The sequence below is a fragment of the Manis pentadactyla genome, chromosome 3 (assembly GCF_030020395.1).
Source record: "Manis pentadactyla isolate mManPen7 chromosome 3, mManPen7.hap1, whole genome shotgun sequence".
NCBI classification, from domain to species: Eukaryota; Metazoa; Chordata; class Mammalia; order Pholidota; family Manidae; genus Manis; species Manis pentadactyla.
The window spans coordinates 185,452,811-185,477,272 of NC_080021.1; the positions used below are offsets into that span (position 1 = coordinate 185,452,811).

General features: G+C 48.7%; 3 protein-coding genes across 11 annotated transcripts in view; 1 reads left to right on the top strand and 2 right to left on the bottom strand.

The window, feature by feature from the left end:
* Window positions 1-1,586: 1,586 nt before the first annotated feature.
* On the bottom strand, window positions 1,587-4,882 carry STOML2 (stomatin like 2). The gene is made up of 10 exons (XM_036888531.2): window positions 4,727-4,882; window positions 4,348-4,485; window positions 3,782-3,881; window positions 3,587-3,645; window positions 3,406-3,507; window positions 3,093-3,227; window positions 2,802-2,946; window positions 2,603-2,682; window positions 2,277-2,405; window positions 1,587-1,866 (listed from the first exon to the last, which is right to left on the bottom strand). The coding sequence occupies exons 1-10, from the start codon at window positions 4,769-4,771 to the stop codon at window positions 1,729-1,731; spliced, it is 1,071 nt and encodes a 356-aa protein (XP_036744426.1). The 5' UTR covers window positions 4,772-4,882; the 3' UTR covers window positions 1,587-1,728.
* Window positions 4,883-5,941: 1,059 nt separating this feature from the next.
* On the bottom strand, window positions 5,942-16,992 carry ATOSB (atos homolog B). Of its 7 annotated transcripts, none has more exons than XM_036888503.2 (9): window positions 16,841-16,992; window positions 9,894-10,037; window positions 8,678-9,647; window positions 8,445-8,503; window positions 8,149-8,254; window positions 7,890-8,048; window positions 7,605-7,673; window positions 7,350-7,525; window positions 5,942-7,215 (listed from the first exon to the last, which is right to left on the bottom strand). In XM_036888503.2, exons 3-9 carry the CDS (start codon window positions 9,569-9,571, stop codon window positions 7,062-7,064), a joined length of 1,617 nt encoding a protein of 538 aa, XP_036744398.2. In that variant the 5' UTR covers window positions 9,572-9,647; window positions 9,894-10,037; window positions 16,841-16,992; the 3' UTR covers window positions 5,942-7,061. The 7 variants fall into 7 exon arrangements, with proteins under 7 accessions (XP_036744398.2, XP_036744399.2, XP_036744400.2 ...); XM_036888504.2 differs by having other exon boundaries at window positions 16,815-16,918; XM_036888505.2 differs by lacking the exon at window positions 16,841-16,992 and adding an exon at window positions 12,810-12,866.
* A 275-nt stretch (window positions 16,993-17,267) lies between these two features.
* Window positions 17,268-24,462, top strand: part of UNC13B (unc-13 homolog B) — a 302,361-nt gene continuing 295,166 nt past the window's right edge. For all 3 annotated transcript variants that reach the window (XM_057498809.1, XM_057498808.1, XM_057498810.1), the window contains exon 1: window positions 17,268-17,438. The gene's annotated coding sequence lies outside the window, so the exon portion shown is untranslated. The remainder of the gene's footprint in view (window positions 17,439-24,462) is intronic.

The following is a 24,462-nucleotide window of genomic DNA, read 5'->3' on the forward strand; positions in this document are numbered from 1 at the left end:
CTACTATTAAAAGCAAAACAAAAAGCTGGTTTCTCATCACAGAATAAAGCCTAAGTTCTTATAAGTGGCCCTACCTGGCCCTACAAGTCTACACACCCAGCTCCTCAATTTCCCTGATTCTTCCGGCTGCCACTTTGCTTCCTTAAGTCTGTTCCATTGACCATAGCTCCGTTGCTCTTCCAGATAAGGCAGGCATGCTCTGCCTCAGGGCCTTTGCATTTGCAGTCTCCTGTCAACTTTACTTCCAGATGTCCAAATGGGTCTTCCCTTCATCTCTGTATCTAAGCTCAAATGTAACACCAGTGAGGCTTCTTGGAAGCCTCTTCCTAATATTACAGCCTCCTCCCCACAATTCTGTCTCCCTTTTTAAATTTCTTCTATAGCACAACTCATTAGCATCTGAAATACATCTTATAATGGTCTGTCCCTTCCAAACAGAACATAAGCTGAGAGCAGGAAATTTTGTTTTCTCGTTATTATATTCTCAGTGCCTGACATATAGTTGGTGTTTAGTAGTTATCAAATAGGCAAATGAATAAATTCTAATTCTAAAATATGTCATCCCTCTACCTCCATCCCAATGCCCCTTACCTCAGTTCAGGCCTCATCACCCTCTCCATGATCACTGAGACAGCCTTCCTACTGTCCTTACAGCCTTCCATCTCTCCTTCAAATTCTGCCCACATTGCAGCAAGACAGCTTTCTCTAAAACACTAAGGTGATTACCTTAATCTTAAAATTCTTCATGGAAGGAGGAAAAACGCTTCACAGATTCCCCTCCACCCCAGCTAAGGATCAAGTCCAAAGTCTTCAGGATTCAAACTCTATGATTTTATACCTTGCCATATTATTTCCATCCCAACATCCCACCCTTCAGGCACAGCAAACATGTCTAAATGTTCCTACTTCTCCGGAGCATGGGCCTTTGTGTATTCTGGGCCCAAACCCTAGCCTGGTGAACGTGTTAAGATTTTCCAGTTCTTCCTGCTCAATGGCAGAGTTGGCAACCCTGCTGCCCACAAGCTGACATACTCATCCCCCCAGGATCCCTAAGCCAGAACTTTCCTCCATCACAGCACTTGCCACTTTGTATCTATTTGTCTGTTTCCCCTCCCTGGCCTGGTACTTTGTCAAAGGAGCGACCACTAAATCTTCAGTTGTTTTGAATAGTTGCTCAGTCATCATGGCACTGAGCTTGCCACATAGTAGACCAACAGCAAATGGTTTTGAATGAATGAATGAGTGTCCTCAGTCCCTGAAGATCCTTTAAGCATTCAGCAGTACTAACTTGCCAGGGCAGTCCTCTTTCTCATTCAAAAATCCCTCCCAAACACCTGCTCAAATTCACAGCCCCGTACTTAGCAAGAGGGGACTACATTCCCCTGCTGGCAGTTCAGCAGACATGTGGCTTTAGTCCTTCCATCCTTTCCCACGGCTTTTGAAGACAGAAAGGATGATTTACCTTCACATGAGAGTCATTCTTGCTCAAGGAATAATCAGTTCCCAAGACCTGACAGGACTGGAGGGCATGAGTGGACATCCAAGGAAAACACTGGTGACTTTCACTTCCCAATTAAAGAGGACAGTTTCTGGTTTGCCAGTGGCAAATTTATTACATGATTAACGTTCACATAAAAAAGTAATAACCAAAATCTCGGCAGGGAGGCCAGTGCAGAGTTGGGGAGAGCTGCTCCCTGTCTCCAGCCCTCCTGGTCAAGCCCAGTTCCATTAATTCAGCTTAACTTGATCGAATTCCTCATCAAGACTTGCATCTGTGCCTTGGACATCTCTGCTGCTCGGGCTGGAGACTGAGTCCTGGGCCCCTGGCAGTGAGGCTTTGGTGAGGGCCCCATACACACCCATGGCCTGAGGACAGGGACAGAGGGAGAGCCTTGAGGACACATGGCAGAAAGTGTGGCCCAATCCACCAATGGCTGAAAGGAAAAACGTGGGGCTGGGGCCAGTAAATGAGTGTTTCCTTTCTTCTGTCCCTCTTACAAGCTTTGGAGTCAGTTCTAGGAATCTAAAAACCCCAGAGTGGGGTCACCCTCAGAATACCGGTATAGGCATATGACCCCAAAAAGCCTCCAGAGCTTCCCTGGATACAGGGGTGAGTGGGGGTGTCTCATTCTTAGAGATTCGTTCTCCACCAGGAATGAAGGGAGGTCTAGGTCTCAAGTCACTTGGAAGGCCTCTATGTGTAAGTAGTGATGGTGTGGGTGGGGTCTTAGTCTCTGGCTTTGGAGTTCTGTGCCAGGTCCTTGGGGTACTCTAACCTGAGCCACCATACTAGTGACATCGCCAGGGTTGGAGGGCAGCAGGACAGTGTTGGAGTCCTTGGCCAGCTTGGAGAACGCGCTGACATACTGCTCAGCCACAGTCAGTGAGGCTGCTGCATCTCCATTCTGTGGCCACAGGAGGGATAAAATCAGAGATCATGATTGTAAAGAAGGGGGAGGGGAGGAAGTAGAGAGAAGTCAGGTTGCCGGAAAGAGGATGTGCAGATCACAAACCAAGAGATCATGTCATCTGGAACCCACAACAGCAGGAACTTCTTCCACTGTCAATTCCTGGCCCCCACTCCCACCCAGGGGCCTCTCACATGTTGTGTCAGAGCTGCAGCCAGGATGCGAATAGCTTCAGCTTTAGCCTTGGCTTTGGCCAGAACTGCACTGGCCTCTCCTGGAAGAAAGAAGACAGAGCTTGACCCGTGAGGACAGAGCACCACCAAACTCCTGCTCCCACAGCAACCCTCCAAGGCCCATGCCCTGCTCCTCCATCAGCCTCTACCCTCCACTGACCTGCTGCCTGATTAATTTGCTCAGCCTTCTCTGCTTCAGAGGCCAATATCTGTGCCTGCTTCTTCCCCTCTGCCACATTGATGGCTGACTCTCGGGTCCCTTCAGACTCTAGAACTGTGGCCCGTTTCCGCCGCTCTGCCTCCACCTGAAAGCCCCCAGCACCCTCCATCAACAAGAAGCCAGAGTAAACTCTTACACAGACCTGAAACCATACCCACTATAGGGGAGTCCAGATTCCCATGCAACTGGAGCATTCTGAAGTCCCATTCCCCATCCCTCCTTGGCCCCCACCTGCATCTGCATGGACTCTTTCACTCGGGGTGGCACATGGATATCCTTGATCTCATAACGGAGGCAGCGGATGCCCCAGCAGTCGGCAGCCTGGTTGATGGCATCCACAATGCTAGCATTCAGGGACTCTCGTTCCTGGAGGAGGAGAGGTATATGTTCCATGGCCTCAATCCACCCATCCGAGGTCTAAGCTGGGAGGGGGCTATGACTGATCTTGACCACCACCCCCCGGCCCTCACCCCCCACCCTAAGAAAGGACTGAGAATGCAAGGTATATGTTTTCAAAACCTAACTCTGGCTCAGATCCCCTTACCCGGAAGACTTTGTCCAAAGAGAGTTTGCCGAGCTCTGATCTCATGGTTGTCTGAGCTAGCTGGGTGACAGCATACTCTGGATCCTCTACACCATAGCTTGCCTGAAAGAAGCATGGATGGTTTAAATTTGGGTTCAGGATTTTCGTGAGCAGAACAACTGAAAAAAGCAAGGACAGATACCTTGTAAGGGTCCATGATGCGCAGGTAAAGGACTCCATCGATTTGCAGAGTTACATTGTCTGCAGGTGCAGGGGCAGGAGAGAAAAGGAGGAAGGTCAGGCCTCAGGTCCCAATCATCTCTTTCTCCTAAGCTCTGGATCTCCTGCAACCATATCTTAATGGCCTCAGAGCACCCATGTCACGTGCATCCCTCACCAAGAGTCACAGCCGACTGCTCAGGCACGTTGATGACAATTTCCTTGAGGCTCTGCACATATCGGATTCGGTCTAACACAGGGATGAGGATGTTCAAGCCCTGGGAAGAGGAATCATTGGTCTTCAGAAGGATGGAAGCTGCAGGGTTGGGATCCAACCTAGGGTAGGGATTCCATATATGGAACATGCTCTGAAAAGCAGAAGGCTGGGGGTGTCACTGGTATGGAAGCCCAGTGGTATAGGAATGTGAGGCTGGGCCTTTGCATGGAGGAGGGAATCAAAGGAATGGGAGCCAGGGAAATAACCTTCTCCAAGCAGACAGGTGGAGCTGAGGGGGTGGACAGGGTAAATTCCCAAGAATGGGGTCTGTGGGATGGTACAGCAATAGTGAAAGGTGGGTAAAACACGGGTATGAGAGTCAGCAGCCATGGCCCTGCCAGGTCAGGCTGGGAGTTGGAAGACAAAGGTGAGTGAGGGCGAGCCCCAAAGAGGTCCCACCCCTTCCCCCCATGTTGTGAGGGAACTGGGCATCAGTCTGGCCTGGCGTGGGCAGAAAAGGTTCTCACAGGCTCCAGAATCCGGTGGAATCGGCCCATTCGCTCCACCACCCAGGCCTCCTGCTGCGGCACAAACAGTACCACGGTGTTTCGGGGCAATCCGGAGGAGGCGCGACGCGGAGCGCGGCCAGAGGCCTGCACAAAGCCCTAAAGGGAAGACGGAGGGTTCGCAGAGACCGCAGACGGCCATGCACCTGCCTCTCTCAACGCCGGTCCCGGGGGCATTTTGCTATAAACTGCGATCCTAAACGGTCCTCGGAGAGAACTCACGTGGATGCCATGACCTCTGACCCCAGTTCTCTCCCCAAACTTAGAATCCCGCTCCTTCCCAGTTGACGACCCAGGTGATCTCTGGGGCGACCCTTGGAGAAGGCTGTCTCGCACTTACCCTCAGCAAGAGGGTCTCAGTGCCCCGCGCAGCGCGCGCCAGCATTTCCCACAGCCGCAAACCCTCCGGAACCAAAGAGACGCGGAGCAGAGTCGCCCCAGAAGCCCGGACCTGAGCCTTTCCTTCTGTGTTTCCACTCCCCCGGACGTACTTCCGGCCGTCCCTCCACCTCTCCCCACACTCAGCCAATCAGCGTGACTTGACAGAAGCAGGCATCAGTTCCCTAGGAAACTCAGACCTGCAGGGCCGAAGGCTGCAGCTCGTTCTGTTTCGCTTTGATGAAGTCCAAGATACCGGACATGGCGACCAAAATGCAGGCTATTTTCTGCGTGCAGGTGGCCCACAAACAACTCTTAATAAGTTTTTTACCCCTACCCAAGAATCAGCTTACCCTTCTTAGCGTTTGTCCCCACCAGTCACCATAGCGACAGGGGATTGGAGCTGACTCGTTACCATGGTTGCCATAGGGACATTTTCTTGTCCTGCTGTTATACCCAGCCTTCCCACTGGGAACTGACCCCCCCCTATTCCTGTTGCCATGGCAACAGGGCACAACATTGCCCATGATTGGGCAGAGATTTCCACCACCTCTCTTTCCCAAGGCATCATGGCTATTTCTACCTTTACCCAGTCAGGGTCCATCGGGCCTAGTTCCCTTGCATAGCATCCAGCACACAGCCCCATCTTTCAGCCTTGTCTGGAGCATGTCAACCTGTCCACATCCCTGATGTTTGGGCACATCCTTTAAGAGACTTGAATAGTCACCCTCATTTTACATATCAGGGCAATGAAGCTCAGAGGGGCTAAAATCAGTAACAGTTGAACCAGTAGGAGAATCTAGATCCACATCCAGAGAATCAGCTTTTATGGGTGAAGCCTCCCCACCACCCTACTCCATCTGAAAAGAGCAGGACCAGACCCTAAGAATCATTGGGGCCTTGCTTAAGACTTCATGGCCTCAGGCCTCCTCTCAGGGAAAAAGGATAGTCCCAGCTGTCCACTGCAGACAATGTAACTATTCAAATAGATGGAGTCCTTTACCTAGCCCTGATTCTCTCCTAGGTAAGAACACCTAAAGAACTCATGCCCCCAATCCCTCATTCTCCTCACAAACTAATTTTGGGTTGATGTCAGGTCATACCAGGAGGGGGCTAGGGCATTTTGCCCTCCATTCCCATTCCTATGCTCTCCCCAACATAAAAAGTAGGACTTAGCTCAAGTTTCCAAACAAGAATTTATTCTTTTTTTCCTAAAAAAAGTACCAGGTACAATTTTTCTTTTTCTTTTCTTTTTTTCAAGTTTTAGCGAATGCTTGTTCCCCTCAGCCCAGCCCTAGGAGTCAGGGCTAAGGCTGGGTCAGAGTCTGGAGTGGGGAATGGGGTAGTTGGGAACCACATGATTGAGTTTGAGGGGTGCCCCTCACCCCAGCTGAGGTAGGTGGGTCAGAGTCTGGCCAGATGATAGGAGGCACCCCGATCCTTGGCCCTGACTCTGCCCTCTGAACACCTTCCTCAGTCAGAACCCCAAAGGAGACACAGGCAGGAGGAGAGGGACAACTGGAGTCTGGAGCCCTACATGACGGGTGATTAACCCCTGTGTGTGTGCATGCATGCACACTTTCTCACACACACACCACACACATACACGCTGTGCACACAAGCACACCAGTGCACATGCACACGTGCACACATGTACACACACATATACGTGAGTTGGTTTTCAGAGAGAGGTCAGAGGAAGGGGTAGGGGAAGTGAACGGAACAGGGACAGAGGAAGCTGAGTCTTTGGCTAGTGACTCAGTCCTTCTGGGACCGCCTCTCTGCCCTCAGCTGAGGGAAAGCAGTTCTCTCCCAGCCCCCACATCAGCCTCTTCAATTTCTAAGGCTGCAGCAATAGCTGAGAGCAGGGAAGGAGAAGGGGCAATGCCAATGATCAGGTTGGGAGGGGACCAAGGCGATCCAATTTGAATAAATTATAAATTAAAAATAAATAAAATAATAAGTGGCCCCTGCCCAGGACAGGGAGGCAATGCTGGCATGATTTGCCTGGGAACTTGGGACAACCTCAGGGTAGCTCCAGTTCCTCCCTGCTACCTAAGCTGGCCTGGGAAATTCAAGGGAAGGGGGAGGCATATGGAGTACCCAGAGTAGGGCAGAGCATGGTAAGGATCAGAAGCTTTAAATACCCAAATAATTAATTTGGGCATGAGCATGATGACGGCTTTAATTCAAGCCTGAAAGGTCTCTTGCCACCTTTCCACGTGTTTGCTTTGTCCAGGATGGAGCAGTATGGGGAGGTCCTTGACCCTCATGGGTTCAGGGACTGATAATCATAATCAGAGCAAAGGTGAATAACGTGGATTGTGAGGGGCCTCAGTCACAGCCTGCAGTTCATAGGGGAGCCCTGTGTCCAGTTCCAGGCTCCGGCGGGAAAAAAGCAGGCGGATGTCTCCATGCAGGCTTAAGCGGCCTGAGCGGGAGCTCCGGAACCTGGGAAAGGCACAATAATCAAGGTGAAAATCAGTGAGAAAGCAAGGAGAGATGCTACACAGGGAAGGGATACCTTGACTGGGGAAAGGATGCACTGGTCTCCCCAGCTGCCCCTAAATAAGCCCTGTCCTCACCTGAGATGCAGCAAATAGCAGAGGAGGCGGCAGGTAGGGCTAGCATTTCTCTCCTCACCCACAGGCACCAAAAAGAGGCGATGGCGCAGGAAGGTCATGTGGGCAGCAGGCATGTCCGAGAAGTCAAAGGTCACAAGGAACATCTTCACCACAGTCTGATTGGGGTTAAATAAGGTCTGGGAGCAAGAAGGCAAGGTTGGTAGGGCCTAAGGGCTGTTTTCCTCTCCTCCCTCCCCCCAGTTAGGGAAAACTCACCACTTGGATGGTGCCCACCTTGGGCACACTGTAACCCTTCCTCCCCAGGGGGTTCAGGTCCACGACGCCCTGGGAAGGCCAAGGAGCCATCAGCCAAGGTGGGGTCTGGGAGAGCCCTGGATACTCATCCATCTTCACAATCTCTCACTCTGGGACCCAGCCCCTGCCCCACACTAGAGCTCTTCCCACCTGGCTCTGATTCTTTCCTAGGTGAGAAGACCTAAAGAACTCCTGTCCCCAACCCCCATCCTCACAAACTAATTTTGGGTTAATGTCAGGTCATACCAGGAAGGGGGCCGGGGCATTTTGCTCAGACACATCAAAAAAGGTGACAGTGACAGGCAGCGTGACATGCTGGGGGCAGTAGGATCCACTAGCTCCAATCTCTGCCGTGAAGCCCTCAATGTGGCCAGATGGTGCAAAGCGTCCTTGTAGTAATGATTCCTAGGTTTGGGGTGGGGAAAGCACATTATGTGAGCAAAGCCACACTCCACCATCCCACTTCCCCTCAAATCTCCCAGTCATGGAAACCAAGGGAAACTACCTCAAAGTTGCCCAACAGAGTACGGCTGACAGCAGGGGTAGGAACAGGGGAGGCACTGGGGGAGCTCAGCAGGCCTGGCCCCTTCCGAAGGCTTCGAAGGGAGCTCCTGGTAGAGGAGGGGACAAATAGTGGGTTGGCTTGAGGTGTTCTAGGATGCTTGCTCATGTTCTTGGGCTCCACCCTTTGCCACTACCTAGGGCTCCTGCCCTGGGGACCCTACCCTGGGGTTGGACAGAGGATTATAGCCTTTTGCCCCATTTTCAGGCACAGGGCAGAGGGAGAAGCTGGTCACTTACAGCTTTAGGCGACGTGCACCTTTCAGCCTCCGCCCCACGGGACTGCAGTCTGTTGGGTCCTGTGGCGAGGAAAGATTAGGGAAGGAGATTGGGTGAAGGCCAGGTATGCTTGTGAGCAGGGCTCATCACAAGCTCTCACAGGAAACTCCCCCTCCCAAACCTCCACCCAAGGCCTTCACTTTTTCCCACATAGATAACCACTTAAGAGTAGATCACCTCTTCTCATAACTTACCAGCACAGGCTCCTTGGGCCCAGGCAGCAGGTGGCTCCAGAAGGGTGTGGCTTTGGCATCAGAACTGTTGGCAGCAGGAGGGTGGCCCAGGGTTCCCCGGCGCCTCCGAGGGGCTGGCCCCTCATCCTCAGAGTTGACATCCAGGGCTTCTCCAGCAGGAAGCAGCCTTCGCTTGGTAGGGCAGGGGCCTGGAGGTCCAGGGCCAGGGGGTGTGTGCTCGGGACTATGCCCATTGGCAGTGCCAGGGGACTCCCTAGGCCAGGGGCTGCCCCGGGTGCCCACCCCAGCCACTGGGCTCTTATCCCCAATTTGTGCAAGACTGTGCAAATCAGTGTCAATTGTGTGCAGCTGGTCTGGAGGGGCTGGCCCTGGGGACTCGCCCAGGGACCCCTGTCCCCCTGGATCTGGGGAAGCCCAGTCTCTGGTGTGCAAAGTATTGCAGGAAGCATTTGATGGGGGCCAAGGGGAACTCTGGGTCCCTGAAGTCCAAGGTGAGGTGGAGCTACCTCCCTGTTCCACAACACAGAGGCCATGATGGCAGAAATGCTGGCTGGCCACACCCAGCCCCAGCCCCAGTCCCTCGAGGCCCAATAGTCCCACAGTAAATGGTTCTTCAGGGGGTAATCCCTCTCTGGTCCCCAGCCCAGGGCCTCTCTTCAGCTCCCGGGGACCCTCAGTAGGTGGGGCCAGCCTTTTCAAGGCCTTATGAGGCTCAGAGGCACCAGCTGGAGGGGAAAAGATGGATACCTGGTAGACCCCGGGGGATGTCGCCCCCCCTGCTGGGCTGTAGCCCATGAGCAGGCCACCCTGTAGAGCCCCCTGCCTGGCTGCAGGCTGCGAAGGGCCAGCCTCTGGCTCTGAGGATGGAGACGGCTCCGCCTGCACGTGGCGCATGAAGCCCCCACTTGGGTCAGGGGGGGCCTCCCCCACAGCCTTTATGCAGGGCCTGGGTTGGGGGGCCTGGGGACATCTGTGCAAGAGAAGAGAAAAAAAAGGTGGTCAGAGGAATCAATGAGTCTTCTCCCTCCCAGCTGAGTTTCAGATCCTCCCCTGGCCTGAGGAGGTGACGAGCTTTTGGGGTTCCTGAGAAGAAAAGTTTCCAAATCCCCAGATGGGTTAATGGAATATAGAGCACTCCTGGAACTTCTGAGAGGGTGGTATGTTTAGCTTAGGTTTCTTACTGGATCTTCTCCCTTTCCCCCTCCCTGGCACTCACCCCGATGAAGAGGCCTTAAGCCTAGTTGTGTGTTCCCTCTTCCTGACTGTTGCCTTGCTCTCCTAGCTTGCAGTCTGGTCCATGCCTGCTGCACTGGCAAGGTGACTGCCACCATTCCGTGCAGCTCCTGGGCTCAGCCAGACCCTGCAGAAAGAGCAACAGACATAAGCCAGGACCCCTGGAGTTAGAGGTAAGGCACCTCTCCAATTGTGGGATAATAAGAGTATACTACCGGACAATCTCCTCCTATCTGAGGAGTGCAGAAGGGGCAGTCTTAGGATCCAGGGCCCAGAGGGTTACCTACGGAGTCACAAAAAGGCAGGTCTTGGCCCACGTACTAAGAATGTAAGAAGTAAGCTGAGGCAGAATGACCACTTACAGGGCCATCACCTGGGGAACTCCTGTCCTGAATAGGAGGGGGGATGAGATCCCCTAAGATCCAAGAGACCATGCTAATTGAGAGGATTCCAGGGCAAGAATTACAGCTTTCTAGTCAAGCCACTGAGTTGCACAACTCTTCCCCATATGTCTGTCTCCAAAGGGACAAGCACCACTGCAGAGCCATAAGAGCAGAGGTCCTGCAGAAACTCATACCTCATCAACACTCCTCAGAGATACGACCTCAGGTCAGCTCAAAGCTGCCCTTCAGCCTTAAATTCTCAATTGTTTCCAGAAGTCTGTCCCTTTACCAGGAAACAACAAATCTAACCAAAAACAAGTCTGGTGGGGAGGAGGCACTGCCAGAAGGCACTTTTCTGGACCTACTCCTCCCCCTAGGCCCTGCAAATTAGAGATAAGGCAGTGGCAGCCAAACAACTGGAAGCAGCTAAGAATACCTCTCCACTCCTCCCCAACACATCCAATACACATAAACTTAAACCACTGCTTTTCTGCCAGGGCACAAGATGGCCTTCACTGACTAGTCCACCCTCAGGAACCCATACTAGTTGAGAGGAATGTCAAGTTGAAGGCATCTTCTTTCATGGGAGGAAATACCGCCCCCAGGATCAAGCTTCACTTTGAGTAGTAGTCTGTGCTGCTTGCTATCTAATGCCTTTCCCCTTCATGGAATGACCCCTGTAAGCCTACCACAGCCCTATCCTTCCTCCTTGGCAAGGCGAAATGCCATCCCTTCTAGAAAGCCTATTCTTGCCATGCCAGCCCATAGATATTTCTCTCCTCTGAGACCTCACCTATGACACTGCCATACCTCCTGTAACCCAGTGACAGTTTTGCTTGCTCCTGTGGGTAAGACATCTCCCAGCCTGGCCATAGGGTTCTTGAGGAAGGTTTATACCCCACCCCTCCATCCAACTTCAAACACAGGGGTAAGCATGTAGCAGAGCTCAAAAAGTGGAATGCAAAGCTCAGAGATCTGGGCAGCAGTCCTGTCAGTGCAGAGGAGAACTCCCAGAATGAGAGAAGCAGAAAGATTACTTATATAGGGAGAATCAGCAACAACAGAGGTTGGGGAGGAGGGCAAGGAGAAAGGAGAGATTTGTACCCAGGAACTAAAAAGCTCTCCTACATCAAGTTCCCCTCCTTACACCCCACACTATCCTATTTCACCAAGTTCTCATTGGAACTGGGATCCATAAGAAAATTCTGGTTCCCTGTGGTAGATGATGTATCTAGAAAGGGCAGAACACCAATGACAGCATTGTCAGAAGGTAAAACCTGTACTCATTTCTACCCCTCTTTAGCACTCCCACCTCCAAGTCATCCCAATTGGCCTCTTGAACCCTTGCACTGGGGAAGCCAGGTAAGCCTTGACCCCACCATACTGGCATCTGTTCATTACACTACAGCCTCCTCAGTTCCCACCTTGTCAATGAGAAACTCTAAGACTCACTTCCCTGCCACTCTGCCAGTCTGGCTCTAGATCATGGCTTCAAGCTGACTCATGGGGCAGGACTGCAGTGGGAAGGGGGGCAGGGTAGACCAAAAACTCTCTGTGCAGGAGGTGGGCAGCAGCTGGCATCAAACAACTGTGCCAGGCTGTGGCTGGTAAGGACTACAGCTCCCAACATGCCAAGAAAGCAAAGCCAGCAAAAACAACAAGTCCCAGAATACCATGAGGTCTGTACCCTCAGACACCTGCTAGGCCTGGGAGGTGAGGGTAGGAGGGTGTTGGTATAGATACAAGTTCCCAGGCTCACTCTCCCCTTCCCTTTAATATTAAAGATGTCCGTTTCTATCATGATCAAAGAGGGTGGCAGGAAGGAGAATTCCTCTCCATGCGGATTCCACCCTCATCCTATTCAGAGAGAACCGCTGCCAGCTGCTCCATATTTTGTCCCCTTACACATCCACACAAGCTAGTGGGGGTGGTTCCCAAGGACCACCACTGTGAATAGGGAGGTCAGCCTCCGCTCTCTCACCGGCCCTTTGGCCGCTGGCCTAGAACGCTCCACTCTCAGTGAAGAGGGGGCAAATCTCAGCACCTTCTCCAAATTGTGCCTGGCCGACTCACGCCAGCTCCTGGACTCCTTGTTCTGGAAGATCTCCCCACCCACTGCTTAGCGTCCCAGGTCCTTTCTCACCCCTCTTCTCCCCACAACATGGGACAGGCCCCGTTCCCTACTGGAGCTTCAGAGATTTGCTCTTTTCCCCTAGCACACACTCACCCCGCTCCCAAATTGGCTCTGCCGCGGCGGCTGCTGCTCCGGGCCCTTCCGTCCCGGTCCCCTCCCCTTGAATCCCCGGTTCTTCCCGACACTGGCCCCCAACCTAGACAAAGAGTGACTCAGGATGAGCCCTGCTCTGCTAGGTTCTTCTCTGTTCAGCTTCGTGTGCAACACTAGCGGACCTTGGCGTCCACAGCCCCCCAGCCACTGCCGTGCCCCTCCCAGCCACTGTCCCTCCCCGTGGCCGCCCCGGCTCCGCGCAGCCGACTCCACTGCCCCTCTGACTCACAGGCCATTTCCTACCAGCTGATGGGGCGGCCCGCCCCGCCCAGCGCCCCAGCACCCCCACCGCTGCCGCCACGCCCCCCTCAGACCACACCCACCACGGGCACCGACAATGTTCATTGGCCTATAGGAGGCCAGCCTCCCACGACCTCAAGTGTAAAGCACGCTCCCTCCAAGAGACACACGCCAATTGGCCTACAAGGGGAAGGGGCTGGCCTACCCAGGGTCGCCCCGCCCATGTCCTTAACCTCTTACCTGCTGGAGTCCGAAGTAGCACTGAGTCCGGCCATTTAACCCTTTCAAAGGCGTAGGCCTCCCACTTCTCTTTCCCCCCAACCCCCACCCCGGCCTTCCTCTTCCAAGGAAGATTAATAGGACGCCCTAGGGCTTTCATAGCCGCAGTTTGACTGTCTCCAAAGTCAGTCTTCTCTTCCCACACCTGACTCCAAACATCCCACTCCCATTCTTCTCTCTCTGCCTTGCAAACCACAGGTCCAGAGATCAGAGGGCCTTCAAAACCCAGGAAGCTTCCTTCATGCCAAAGAAGAAGAAAAACTCCTGAAGTGGGATCTTATATCCTTCCATAGAAAAATTATATTCTTTTTCTCTCAGTCTATACCGATGATCTGCCTTCGTTAGGAAAGCTCCAAGGGTTTGGAGATACAGATACATTTTAATTCAGGGACCTAAATATCATTCTTTGTTTCTCTGAACTCCGATTCTGAGACCATGCTGCTTCAACCCTTTTGCCAATACTCTTTTCTATTCATAGGTCCCTGTTCAAGTAAGAAGAGCAGCCAGGGGAAGTGGGAGAGGAAGGCTTCTACCCACAGTGGGGGGAAATGTGTCCAACTCTTGTGATGGGGCTCACCCCCATGACTCACAGCTCCCTCAAAACTCCCCACCCTCCCCCTGAGTCACTGGGTCCCAGGCCCAGCCAAATTAAATGGCAGCAGAACTAGCATTCCTAATTCTTGTCCTATTCTTTAAATAACAAGAATGGAACCCCTTGCAAGGATTAGCATTAAAAGACACTTTTTAGAGGGACAAGTTATGAAAATAGGTAGTCCTGTCTACCTTTCTTTTTTTTGCATTTGTTGGCAAGTCAGACAGTTTCCAAACTTAGGAGGCTTTTTCTCCCAGTTTTCCACAGAAGCAGGAGGCAAACATCAGTCAAAAGAGGGAAGAGTCAAACTAAGTTTCTGGAGAATTGGCAGCAGCCAAGGCAGGCACCCTGGCTGTCTCCAGAAGAGGGAGAGTCCATTCTTCTACAGTTTAGAGGTCACAGAAGCCCCAAGGTCCTTGCCTGTGTTGTGGGCCCCAAAGGCCCTGAGGTGGTCACAGGACAGTAAAACCCACCACCCTCCCCCTACTTCCTCCTTGTGCCCTAGAGTTAGGAAGAACAAGCAAGGAACAGTTAGTTTCTCTGGGCTCCTTTCTCCTCACCTCACACCAGGGAAAAAACCCTGAAAAAGAACCCAGTTGCTGTGGACTGACATCCTTGGTGGTTCCCTAATGCTAAGGAGTAGGAATCAGGAAATTTTCAAAACCTTAAACAAAATTGCAGAGTACCAACGTAAGAGCCTACTTGTCATAGTAAAACCTTACTGGGAAGACAGTAGGATAGACACAGAACACTATAGGAAAGAACGGATCCCTTGGTGAACTGGCCTTGTTCTTGCTTACTGGCACTAGCATAGGTCTAGGCCTTAAGTTACCTGCACAGGTCATGGGGCAATAGTTCAGAAGGAAGGATCAAAGATGTTCTAGTGTGCCCTGGGAAAGCAGCATGGCACAATCAAAAGCCCTTACCTAGTTGTTCTAAACTCTTACCCTGCTTTATCATTTTTTTCACTGCAGTTATCCCCTGACCCATCTCACTCTCTGTCCAGCACACACACACATACACACACACACACACACACACATTTCTCTTCCTATTAGAATGGAAGCGCCAGGAGAGTAGCAGTTTTGTTCCTTTTGTTCATGCTGGTATTCCCATAATCAACATCAGTGCCTGGCACATAATAGGTGTTCAATAAACATTGCCTGAAAGAAACAATGAACCCTGGGCTAAGTGGTGATGAATGAAGTAGATCTGGGTCCTAACTCCTGTAAGATCTGGAGAAAACCCCAGTCTCTTTGACCATAAATTTCCAAATCTGTAAAATGAGGGGTTTGTATAAACAATGACCAGTGAGGGTATCTCCAATTCTGGCCTTATATTGCTACAATTATGAAGGCTATCCTTCACTCAAATCCATTTTCAGAGGATGGTCCAAGCACCTGAACGCATTGCTACTTGTACTGGAACAAAAAGGCTATATACTACAATTTCAGCTAGCATACTGATGCCCTTTCTCTTCACGCCACACCCACTCACACAAATGCCTCAGTCCAAGAAGTTGGAGTGAGCTTGCCCTAGGACTGCTTCTGTGAAAGACAGTCTGGGAAGCTGTGTTGCCATAGCAATCAGCTCCTCCTCAAAAGGCTTCAGCCTGCCCTCCTTTACCCCACCCTACCCCACGGCTTTGTTTGGCCTCAGCACCCCCTCCCTCCCAGTCAGTCTCTCCGCTAGAAGGAGGGTGGCTTGGGGCCCCTTTCAGTAACAGTCATACTCATTCAGCCACTGAGTGGAGTGGAAGGCAGGCCTTTCTCACCCTCTCTCAGCCAGCCTGGGGGCAAAAAGCATTTTGGCACAACATCAAGTCCCCTCAGGAAACCAGAGGAGCCCCCAAGAGGTCTAGGCCTTGGTGTCAGTTCTGACAGTCAGGTTCCAAGTCAGGAGTGTGGGTAGCTATTCTCTCTTCCTCCCTCAGCTAAGGCAGGAACTTCACATCTCTTTCTGAGCGGCTGAACTACAAGAGGCCAACCTCTCAAAACATACATCAAAGACCCTCAATATTTCTCCTCATATCCCTCCTCCCAGAGAAACCCAGAACTTTTGAGGGCCCTAAGTTTCACCACCCAGTGGAAGGAAAAGAGTGGGGAAAATCAGTGGCAAGTGGTAAAAATGTGGCTACCAGTCAGTGGGAGGGCTATTGGGAAAGACCTTCGTAATAGTGGGGTGGGGTCTGGGTCTTGCCGCTGGTTTACTGGGTCTCTGGCCATTGAGTACAAAGTCCCAGGCAGGGCACAGCTCCTAGATGGGCAAGGACCAGGCCAGGCCCCAGGGCGAGGAAGGAAGTGGGAAATGAGCACACCCAGAGCATAGGGCAGGGCAAAGAGGGGGAGGGGTCAGACAGGGACCAAGGCAGGCTTCTGGAAGGAACAGGAACTAGAGTGGGGGGTTAACAGGAACTGAATGGGGGAAGGGTCCCCAGGGACACCAGCTAGGGGAAGAATCCCCAGTCTCAGCCAGACTAAAGAGACAGTCACACAAACCCTAGTGGCAAAAGGGGCCTGGATCCCTTCTAAGAGTACTCAGGCTTGAAGGTGGAGTTAGGAGCTGGAGCCAGGAGCACCACAGACTGGCTTCCTCCCTCTACTAATTCTATCACCCTTACTCCTAGAAGACAGTACAAACATCTTCCTGGCGTCTTTACAATGCCCCCAGACTTTCTCAAAGCACTAGGGGTTCTTCCCACTCATTTGGTGCCTACAACCCCTTCCCCTTCCAATATGTCCACAGTCCCATCCCTTCCTCCTCCACACAGTGCCTCTCCGCTCCCCCAACTCTAGACCACCAGTCTTTCACACACCACCCCCTTCCCCCAAAGCTCCTTCAGATCCCCTCCCCCTCACCTCCGAACCACGCCTCCAACCTCCACATCAGACGCGACCTCTCCCCCTCACACTGTATCTCCCACCACCACAAAGTACTCCCGCCCCTCCCCCACAAGGGCCCCAGGAGAATGCACCTGCTACAAATTCTGAAACCCCAATTCTGTCTTCATCCCCCCAGCAGTCTCCAGATCCTCTCCTTCCTTAACGTGCCCTCCACCTCCTCATGTGCGCCCAAGCGCACCCTCGTCTTTGCCCATTCTTCCACGCGTACCCCACCCCACACCTGTAGTTCCGTGAGTCCCGTTGTACCTGGGGAGGTAGTGGATTGGGACAGTTACCGAGCGGCCCTAGCTGCGGCCTCGGTCTGCAAACCTCGCCCCTTCAGTCCAAGCCCCGCCCCCGCAACACCCAGGCCTACCCTCTCCCTTGTCCCACCTTCCCTTTCCCCCGACTGGTCCCCTTTCCTTGTTTCTTTAATTCCTCGGACTCCTCCCCTGTAACCCAGGTCACGCCCCTCTAACCCCGCCCCTTACGGTCTTCTCCCCAGGAGCCTCCACTTGTCCGTCGCCCCACCCCTGATCCCCGCTTCCTTTTGGTCTCTCCGCCTTTCGCTAGGCCACGCCCCCTCGAATTTCAGCCTGGCAGAACCCTGGCCAGTCCCCTTTGCATTGCGAGCCCCTCCCATCTCGGAGCCTCTCCTTCCCAGGGGCCTTCTTCTGCCTGCCTCACCCCAACGCTCGCGCTCCGGCCCGGATCTGCTGGCTCTGATTGGCGGCGCAGCCCCAGGGGAGAGCGGAGGAGACACAGCGAAGTCTGCAGTGCAGCCCCATCCACGTGTAGCTTCTGTGATGACAGGTCTAGAGGGGTGGGGCCTCAGCGGGCCGAGGCAGATCAGATCCGGATTGAGGTAGGCAGCACCAGCCGGGGCTAAAGCGCTAGCCTAAGGGTTTCCTGACTGAGCCTCTCCCTGAGCTTGTGCGTTGGAGGGGGCTACCTGCTGAGCCTCTGTGGGGAAGGCTGGGTTAAGCGTGCGGTTTTGCCCTAAGTGGGGAGGTCTGTGTGTTTGCCAGGTAGTCCAAGGAGTCTCGAGCAGGGGTCTGTGAAAATGGGAGACCCCAGCTGGTAGTGTCTCAAGTCTGCGCGGCTGAGCTGTGTCTGCAGCTTGCGCTGTGCAAAAGAGCCTGTTCTGGGAAGTCGGCATTAAGAGGCAGATATGTACCTGTGGAGGTGGAGTTGGATCAGCGAGGAAGTCTGAATTTTAGCCTAAGTATTAATACCGAACCTGAAATCTCCGGAGAAATGTAGGGCATTTGCTTTGCCCAAGTGTCGAATGAATTATGTGATAGTTACATATATTCTGTAATTTAATTAGCGTCTGAGTCTTCTCTCCAACTTAACCCCGTCTCAGTGGTTTCCGAGAAAGAGCAGAGAGGTCGACGCTTACAGCTACTACCCGTAGATGGCAGCACAGGACTCTTGCAAAACCGAGTGGCCTTGACCTATCAGGCCTCTAAGGAGCAGGCGGTACAGATGGCTGTTTTAGTGGGTGGGACCTAATAGTGCTCTTATAGTCTCAGACTCTTTAGGTCTCTGTGATTTCTTTCTGTGAGTAGTTTAACTTAAGTTGGTTTTCTGAACACCAATGGTGTGCTCACAGGAGCAAAGAAAAAAAAAATGTTCTGTGCTAATAGGAACTTGCTTAGATCGTCATACATATACCTATATAATCCTTGAGAGTAAAGTTGGAAGGGTTGTGTAGTGGAAAACGCACAGGATTTGAAGTCATTTCAAATGATTAGCAACGTGGAGTTATTTCAATGATTTGCAATGTGGAGCATCTTTTCATGTGCCTATTGGTTATCTGTATTTTTTCTTAGGAAAAATGTCTGGTCAGGTTCTCCACACATTTTTTAAATAGGGTTATTTTTTCTGGCATTGAGGCATATGAGTTCTTTATATATTTTAGATGTAAAAGTGTTGATGAATATATTTTCCCGAGCTGTAGGATGCCTTTTTGTTCTGTTGATGGTGTCCTTTGCTATGCAGAAGCTTTTAAGTTTGATGTAGTCCCACTTGTCCGTTTTTTATTTTGTTTCCCTTGCCTGAGGAGATATGTCCAGGGAAAAAATGGTTCATTGTCTGATGTTTTCTTATGATCAGACTGGGGTTATGGATTTTGGGCAGCAAGACCCACAGAGATAAAGTGCCAGTTTCATCACATCTTATCAATCTATGTGTGTGTATGTGTGATGTGTTTACATACACAATGTTGGCATTATACTGTATATATGTATTATGATCTTTTCTTTTAAATTAATGGCTCTGAAACATTCTCTAAGTGTTTATTCTTCTATAGATTTTTTAAATTTCTTTATGAAATATTTTAGGCATACAAAAAGTTAGGAAGAATACTATAGTCAGCATCCACATTCTTCTCACACAGGTTTATCAAATCTTAGTATTTTGCCACATTTGCTTCAAATTCTCTTTAAGAAAATTAATGTTTCAGATAAATATTGAGCGTTTATATACTCCTTAATTTCATTCCTCTCACTTGTTCTTCATCTTCTCTCCATCTTCCATCCCAGATTGGTATTTTTTTCCCTCACATTAAAAAATGTAAGTTTATTGCCTGATGTACACATATTTCTATTGGGTATATATCTAGGAGTAGAACTGCTGAGTCACAGGGCATATATATTTTCAGCTTTAGTAGATATTGCCAGTATTCTTCCCAAAGAGGTTGTAACAGTTCACATTCCCACAGCAATATATAAGGCCTGGTTTCTCCACATGCTTGTCAACTCTTGATGTTGTCAGCTATTCTAGTGTATGTGTAGTGGTATCTCATTGTGGCTTCAATATGCATTACCCTGATATTTAGTAAAGTCAGGCACCTCTTCATATGCCTGTTGGTTGTTTTCTTTTGTGACTTGCCTGATAAAGTCCTTGGCCATTTTTCCATTTGGTTGTCTTTTTTTCTATTTGTAAGAGCTCATTGTTTATTCTGGATATGATTCTTCTGTTAGGGAAATCTAATGCAAATAGCTTTTCCTGCTCTGTAGCTTGTCTTTTTATTCCCTTAGTGTGCCTTTCAATGAATGGAAGTTCTTAACTTTCATACAGTCTAACTTATGTTTTTGTTATGGTTAATGTATTTTATGCCCTGTTTAAAAAGTCTTTGCCTACCCTAAGGTAATGAGTAATTCTCTTATGTTATTGTCTAGAAGTTTTATTATTTTACCTTTTATAAGTCACCTGGAATAGATTTTGTGTATCGTATGAGGTAGGAGTCAAAGTTCATTTTTCCACCATACGGTTATCCAATTGATCTGGTACCTTTTGTTGAAATCACTGTCAAAATAAAATTTCTGAATAGTTAAAAGCAAGATTCTTAAAATAATTTAGAATAAACACATATCAAAGACTTATTTAAGTCATTAATGAGGGAATAAGCATGATGGTAAAGCATAGTCAATGAGTATTTGAGGAAATTAAGTATTGTATTAACTCCTGGGGGAGGCATATATATATATACAGATATAGAGATAGAGATATTTTATTATAAAGTATTGGCTATCAGGATTATGGAGGCTGACAAGTCCCAAGATCTGGCAGGCTGGAGACCCAAAAGAGCTGCTGGTGTAGTTCTAGTCCCAGTCCAAAGGCCTGAGAACCAAAGAGAGCTGACAGTATAATTCCAGTAGGCTCAAAGTCAGTAGACTCAAGACCCAGGACGAGCTGATGTTTCCAAAAGCTGATGAGTCCAAAGGCAGGAAAAAGAACAAATGTCTCAGCTCAAAGGCAGTGAGTCAGAGAGAAATTCTCTGTTACTCAACCTTTTTGTTCTATTGAAACCTTCAACTGATTGGATGAGGCCCACCCACATTAGGGAGAGCAATCTGCTTTATTCAGTCTACTTATTGAACTGTTGATCTCATCTAGAAACATCCTTACAGATGCATCCTGAATAATGTTTGACCAAATGGTGGGTGCACTGGGGCCTATCAAGTTGACACATAAAATTAACTATCACAAGTATTTATATGCATTTGAAAAAAGAATGTTAGAATAAGATTTTTAGGTTAGATATAAAACTGGTTAATGTCTATGGGATAGTAACACCATAATCTTCTCTACTAGCCAAAATTCCATTGCATCATTACAATACAAAAATCTATAGGTTAAGATGTGACTTCACAGAGTTATAGCCTTTAATCAATAACAGATAGATAATGAGTTAAGGAAAAGTATGTTGCCTGGATAATTAATCTTTGGTTGGCTCTGCTTCCTTTTCTTTGCAGCATTTCCAAGTTTTGGATGATTTTTCCTAACAAAATGGTCCTTTCCCCCACTACTCTATAGTGTCTCCTTTTTCATAAAACAAGTGTTCACAAATGTGGGTCTGTTTCTGGACCCTCTGTTCCATGGGTTTATTTGTCCATCCTTATACCATTACCTCACTGTCTTAATCACTGTAATTTTATAATTAAGTCTTGATATCTGGTAGTGCATATTCTTGTAGCACAACTTTGAGATTGTAAGATTATATTGACTATTCTTGGCCTACTACATTCCCATATAAATTTTAGGATCAGTTTGACAATTTTCATACATACATACATACACACATACACACACACAAACCTACCTCCTAGGATTTTCATTAAGATTGCATTAAATCCACGGACAAAACATTTAGGTTGTTTCTAGCTTTTTGCTGTTACAAATAATGTTAACATTACTTTATTTAGTAAGGGAGTTGTAGAACTTTGTACGAATCTTTTCACTTTAGGTCCTGTAACTCTGGGAGAGGTGATTCTGGGACAAAATACCTCTAAAACCAAAATCAGTCAAAGGGAGAAATAAAGTTTAAAAACCATTTATTGCTTACAAACTGCAGTCTGGGGCTGTCTCTCTTTCCTGCTCTGGCAGAAGCAAACCAGCACTCCCCTCACCTCTCAGGTTCAGATAAATCCTCTGTTGCCCAGGTAATTACCCATTGATATGGAGATGAACTTTTCTCCACCCCTGAGGAATGCCTGTTGATATGCAGATGCACTAAATCCAGGAGAGATATTCTGGAAATATTACAATTTTACCCACAGGTCCAAAGGAAAAATAATTTGGTGACTAAAAGCACACCAATCTTTTAAAACAAAACATTAAGGGAGATTTTATTTTGCCAAGTATAATTACTACATCAACAAGTAGAATATTTATTTTAAAGCATTTCAGTGTTTTTAACTTCTTACACACTGATTTTGAGGGGCCAGAGTGATATTCAGGTGAGAAATCCAGCAATTTATTGGACCTATGGGTCTGCAGCTGAGGAGAGCAGTGTGAACCAAAGATAGAGATTTTGAACCTATTGATATACATAGATAGCAGATATCTGAGGGCAAGGTTTAGAGTTTGTGGAGGAAGAAAAACAGAAACTATACAGAGACTTGGGGCTGTACTTCACATCTGTATTAACCAATTTGAGGAGGAAATGAGCCTAAGGAACAGTTAAGGAAGAAGGGGGCCCTAGATCTGGTGTGTATGTTTTGGAGGCTGGAGTGGGCCTTGGTTTGTGCTGGAGAGCTCTTCATGGTGCCTTGACCTTTCAACACAGCTATGGCAGTCCTGAGTTTCTTCTCCCTACTGTTTGGGGGGCGTTGTGTATTTTCCTTGGTTTTTGTCCCTGCCGCAACAAAGAATTGAAGGGCAAAGACACAGTAGTGAAGCAGAGTAAAAGTTTTATTTAAAGTTGCTTAAAGAGAGAAAAAGTACAGGAGACCTCAGGGAAGAAAGGTGCCCTGAAAAGTTGGAGAGAGGAAGATTAAGGCTACACACTTAGAAAGTGCGAGTGACCTCAGAGAGGAGCGCCCTGAAAGGTTGAAGAGAGAAAGTTTAAGCCTACACAAGGGCAACCGCAGAGAGTGGTGCACTGAAAGAGTGAGAAAAAGTCTATGCACTTGGAAAGTGAGGGCAACCCCAGAGGGAGGTGCGCACTGAAGGTTGGCACTTAAAACCCCTTTTAAGGATTTTTTTCAGGAATGTGACAAAGGGCTAAAGGTATGGACTTAAGTGGTCCCAAGATGTTTATCTTCGATGAGACATTAAGTTTCTTATCAGTCCTTCAGGTAATTCTGCAAAATTAGCTTAACACAAGAAATTTACAGCTCTGGTCCTTCCCAGGGTAGCAGCTTCCTGGTCTGTTAACATTACTTTCTTTACTGTTGATATTATTTTATTTAGTAAGGGAGTTGTAGAACTTTGTACGAATCTTTTCACTTTAGGTCCTGTAACTCTGCGGAGAGGTGATCCTGGGACAAAATACTTCGAAAACTGAAATCAGTCAAAGGGAGAAATAAAGTTTAAAAACCATTTATTGCTTACAAACTGCAGTCTGGGGCTGTCTCTCTTTCCTGCTCTGGCAGAAGCAAACCAGCACTCCCCTCACCTCTCAGGTTCAGATAAATCCTCTGTTGCCCAGATAAATCCTCTGCTCTGGGGGCATATCAATTAAGACTACTGTCCTGCCTCCAAGGTGAGTGGAGTTATTGTCTGTTTGCTAAAGAATATGTTAAGAATCTTCTTAACTTCTTGGGTTTTTTTTTTTGAGGGCATCTCTCATATTTATTGATCAAATGGTTGTTAACAACAATAAAATTCTGTATAGGGGAGTCAATGCTCAATGCACAATCATTAATCCACCCCAAGCCTAATTTTCATCAGCCTCCAATCTTCTGAAGCATAACGAACAAGTTCTTACATGGAGAACAAATTCTTACATAGTGAATAAGTTACATGGTGAACAGTACAAGGGCAGTCATCACAGAAACTTTTGGTTTTGCTCATGCATTATGAACTATAAACAGTCAGTTCAAATATGAATACTCATTTGATTTTTATACTTGATTTATATGTGGATACCACATTTCTCTCTTTATTATTATTATTTTTAATAAAATGCTGAAGTGGTAGGTAGATACAAGATAAAGGTAGAAAACATAGTTTAGTGTTGTAAGAGAGCAAATGTAGATGATCAAGTGTGTGCCTGTAGACTATGTGTTAATCCAAGCTAGACAAGGGCAATAAAACATCCACATATGCAGAAGATTTCTCTCAGAACAGGGGGGGGTGAGGTTCTAAGCCTCACCTCTGTTGATCCCCAATTTCTCACCTGATGGCCCCCCTGCGACTGTGCCTGTCTTAGGTAGTTCCTCCCTTGAGGAATCTTACCCGTCTCTGGCTAACCAGTCATCTTCCGGGGCCATACAGGGAAATGTAAAGTTGGTAAGTGAGAGAGAAGCCTTATTGTTCGAAAAGATTAGCTTTTTACTTCTTTGCATATTTATGCCCTGTGGCTTCTATGCCCAGCATTTGTCTTGAGGTATCTTTAGCACTTGGAGGAATTATGATACTCGGTAAATTTGATATGAGGCAAGAATTCTATTTAAGGGTTGTAATTAGGAAGGAAGAAGAAAAGCTATAGAAGTAGCAGGTGGAAGAAAACATGTGAAGATTGATTATTTCTTTAACATATCTTCTTGTAGAGTAACCTCAACACGTATAGGTTTTAAACTACTAATTAAATTGCGCACACACATTAACATAATAGGAGTATAGTTACATAACCAAAGCATACCTGTAATTACCAGCCATCTCCAGTGAAACCATGAAAACAAGTTAGGCACCTTAGGCATTTGTGAAAACTTATCTATGATATGGTGGATATTGTCCAACTGAGCTTGAACAGTCTGAGAGAAGTCAGACAAATTAAAACAACCCATTCCTGGGGAATGTTCACATCCCATATGTTCTTTTAACAGTAAATAGTCTGTAGTTGTAAGATTTTGGAGCTCTACAATTTCCACTTCTCCTAATTCTTGGTTGAGTTCCAACAGTATAGATCCAGTCAAATTTGGTGATTTACTGTATGC

Excerpts from the sequence above, each read along its gene's own strand:
- ATOSB (XM_036888503.2), bottom strand. The coding sequence starts at position 9,571 with ATGCGCCACGTGCAGGCGGAGCCGTCTCCATCCTCAGAGCCAGAGGCT. Across the intron at positions 8,255-8,444 it reads GGTGCACGTCGCCTAAAGCT|GAGCTCCCTTCGAAGCCTTC; the intron begins GTAAGTGACCAG and ends CTCCTCTACCAG. Across the intron at positions 8,049-8,148 it reads CTCTGTTGGGCAACTTTGAG|GAATCATTACTACAAGGACG; the intron begins GTAGTTTCCCTT and ends CCCCAAACCTAG.
- STOML2 (XM_036888531.2), bottom strand. The coding sequence starts at position 4,771 with ATGCTGGCGCGCGCTGCGCGGGGCACTGAGACCCTCTTGCTGAGG. Across the intron at positions 4,486-4,726 it reads CTGAGACCCTCTTGCTGAGG|GGCTTTGTGCAGGCCTCTGG; the intron begins GTAAGTGCGAGA and ends TCTTCCCTTTAG. Across the intron at positions 3,228-3,405 it reads CTTTGGACAAAGTCTTCCGG|GAACGAGAGTCCCTGAATGC; the intron begins GTAAGGGGATCT and ends CTCCTCCTCCAG.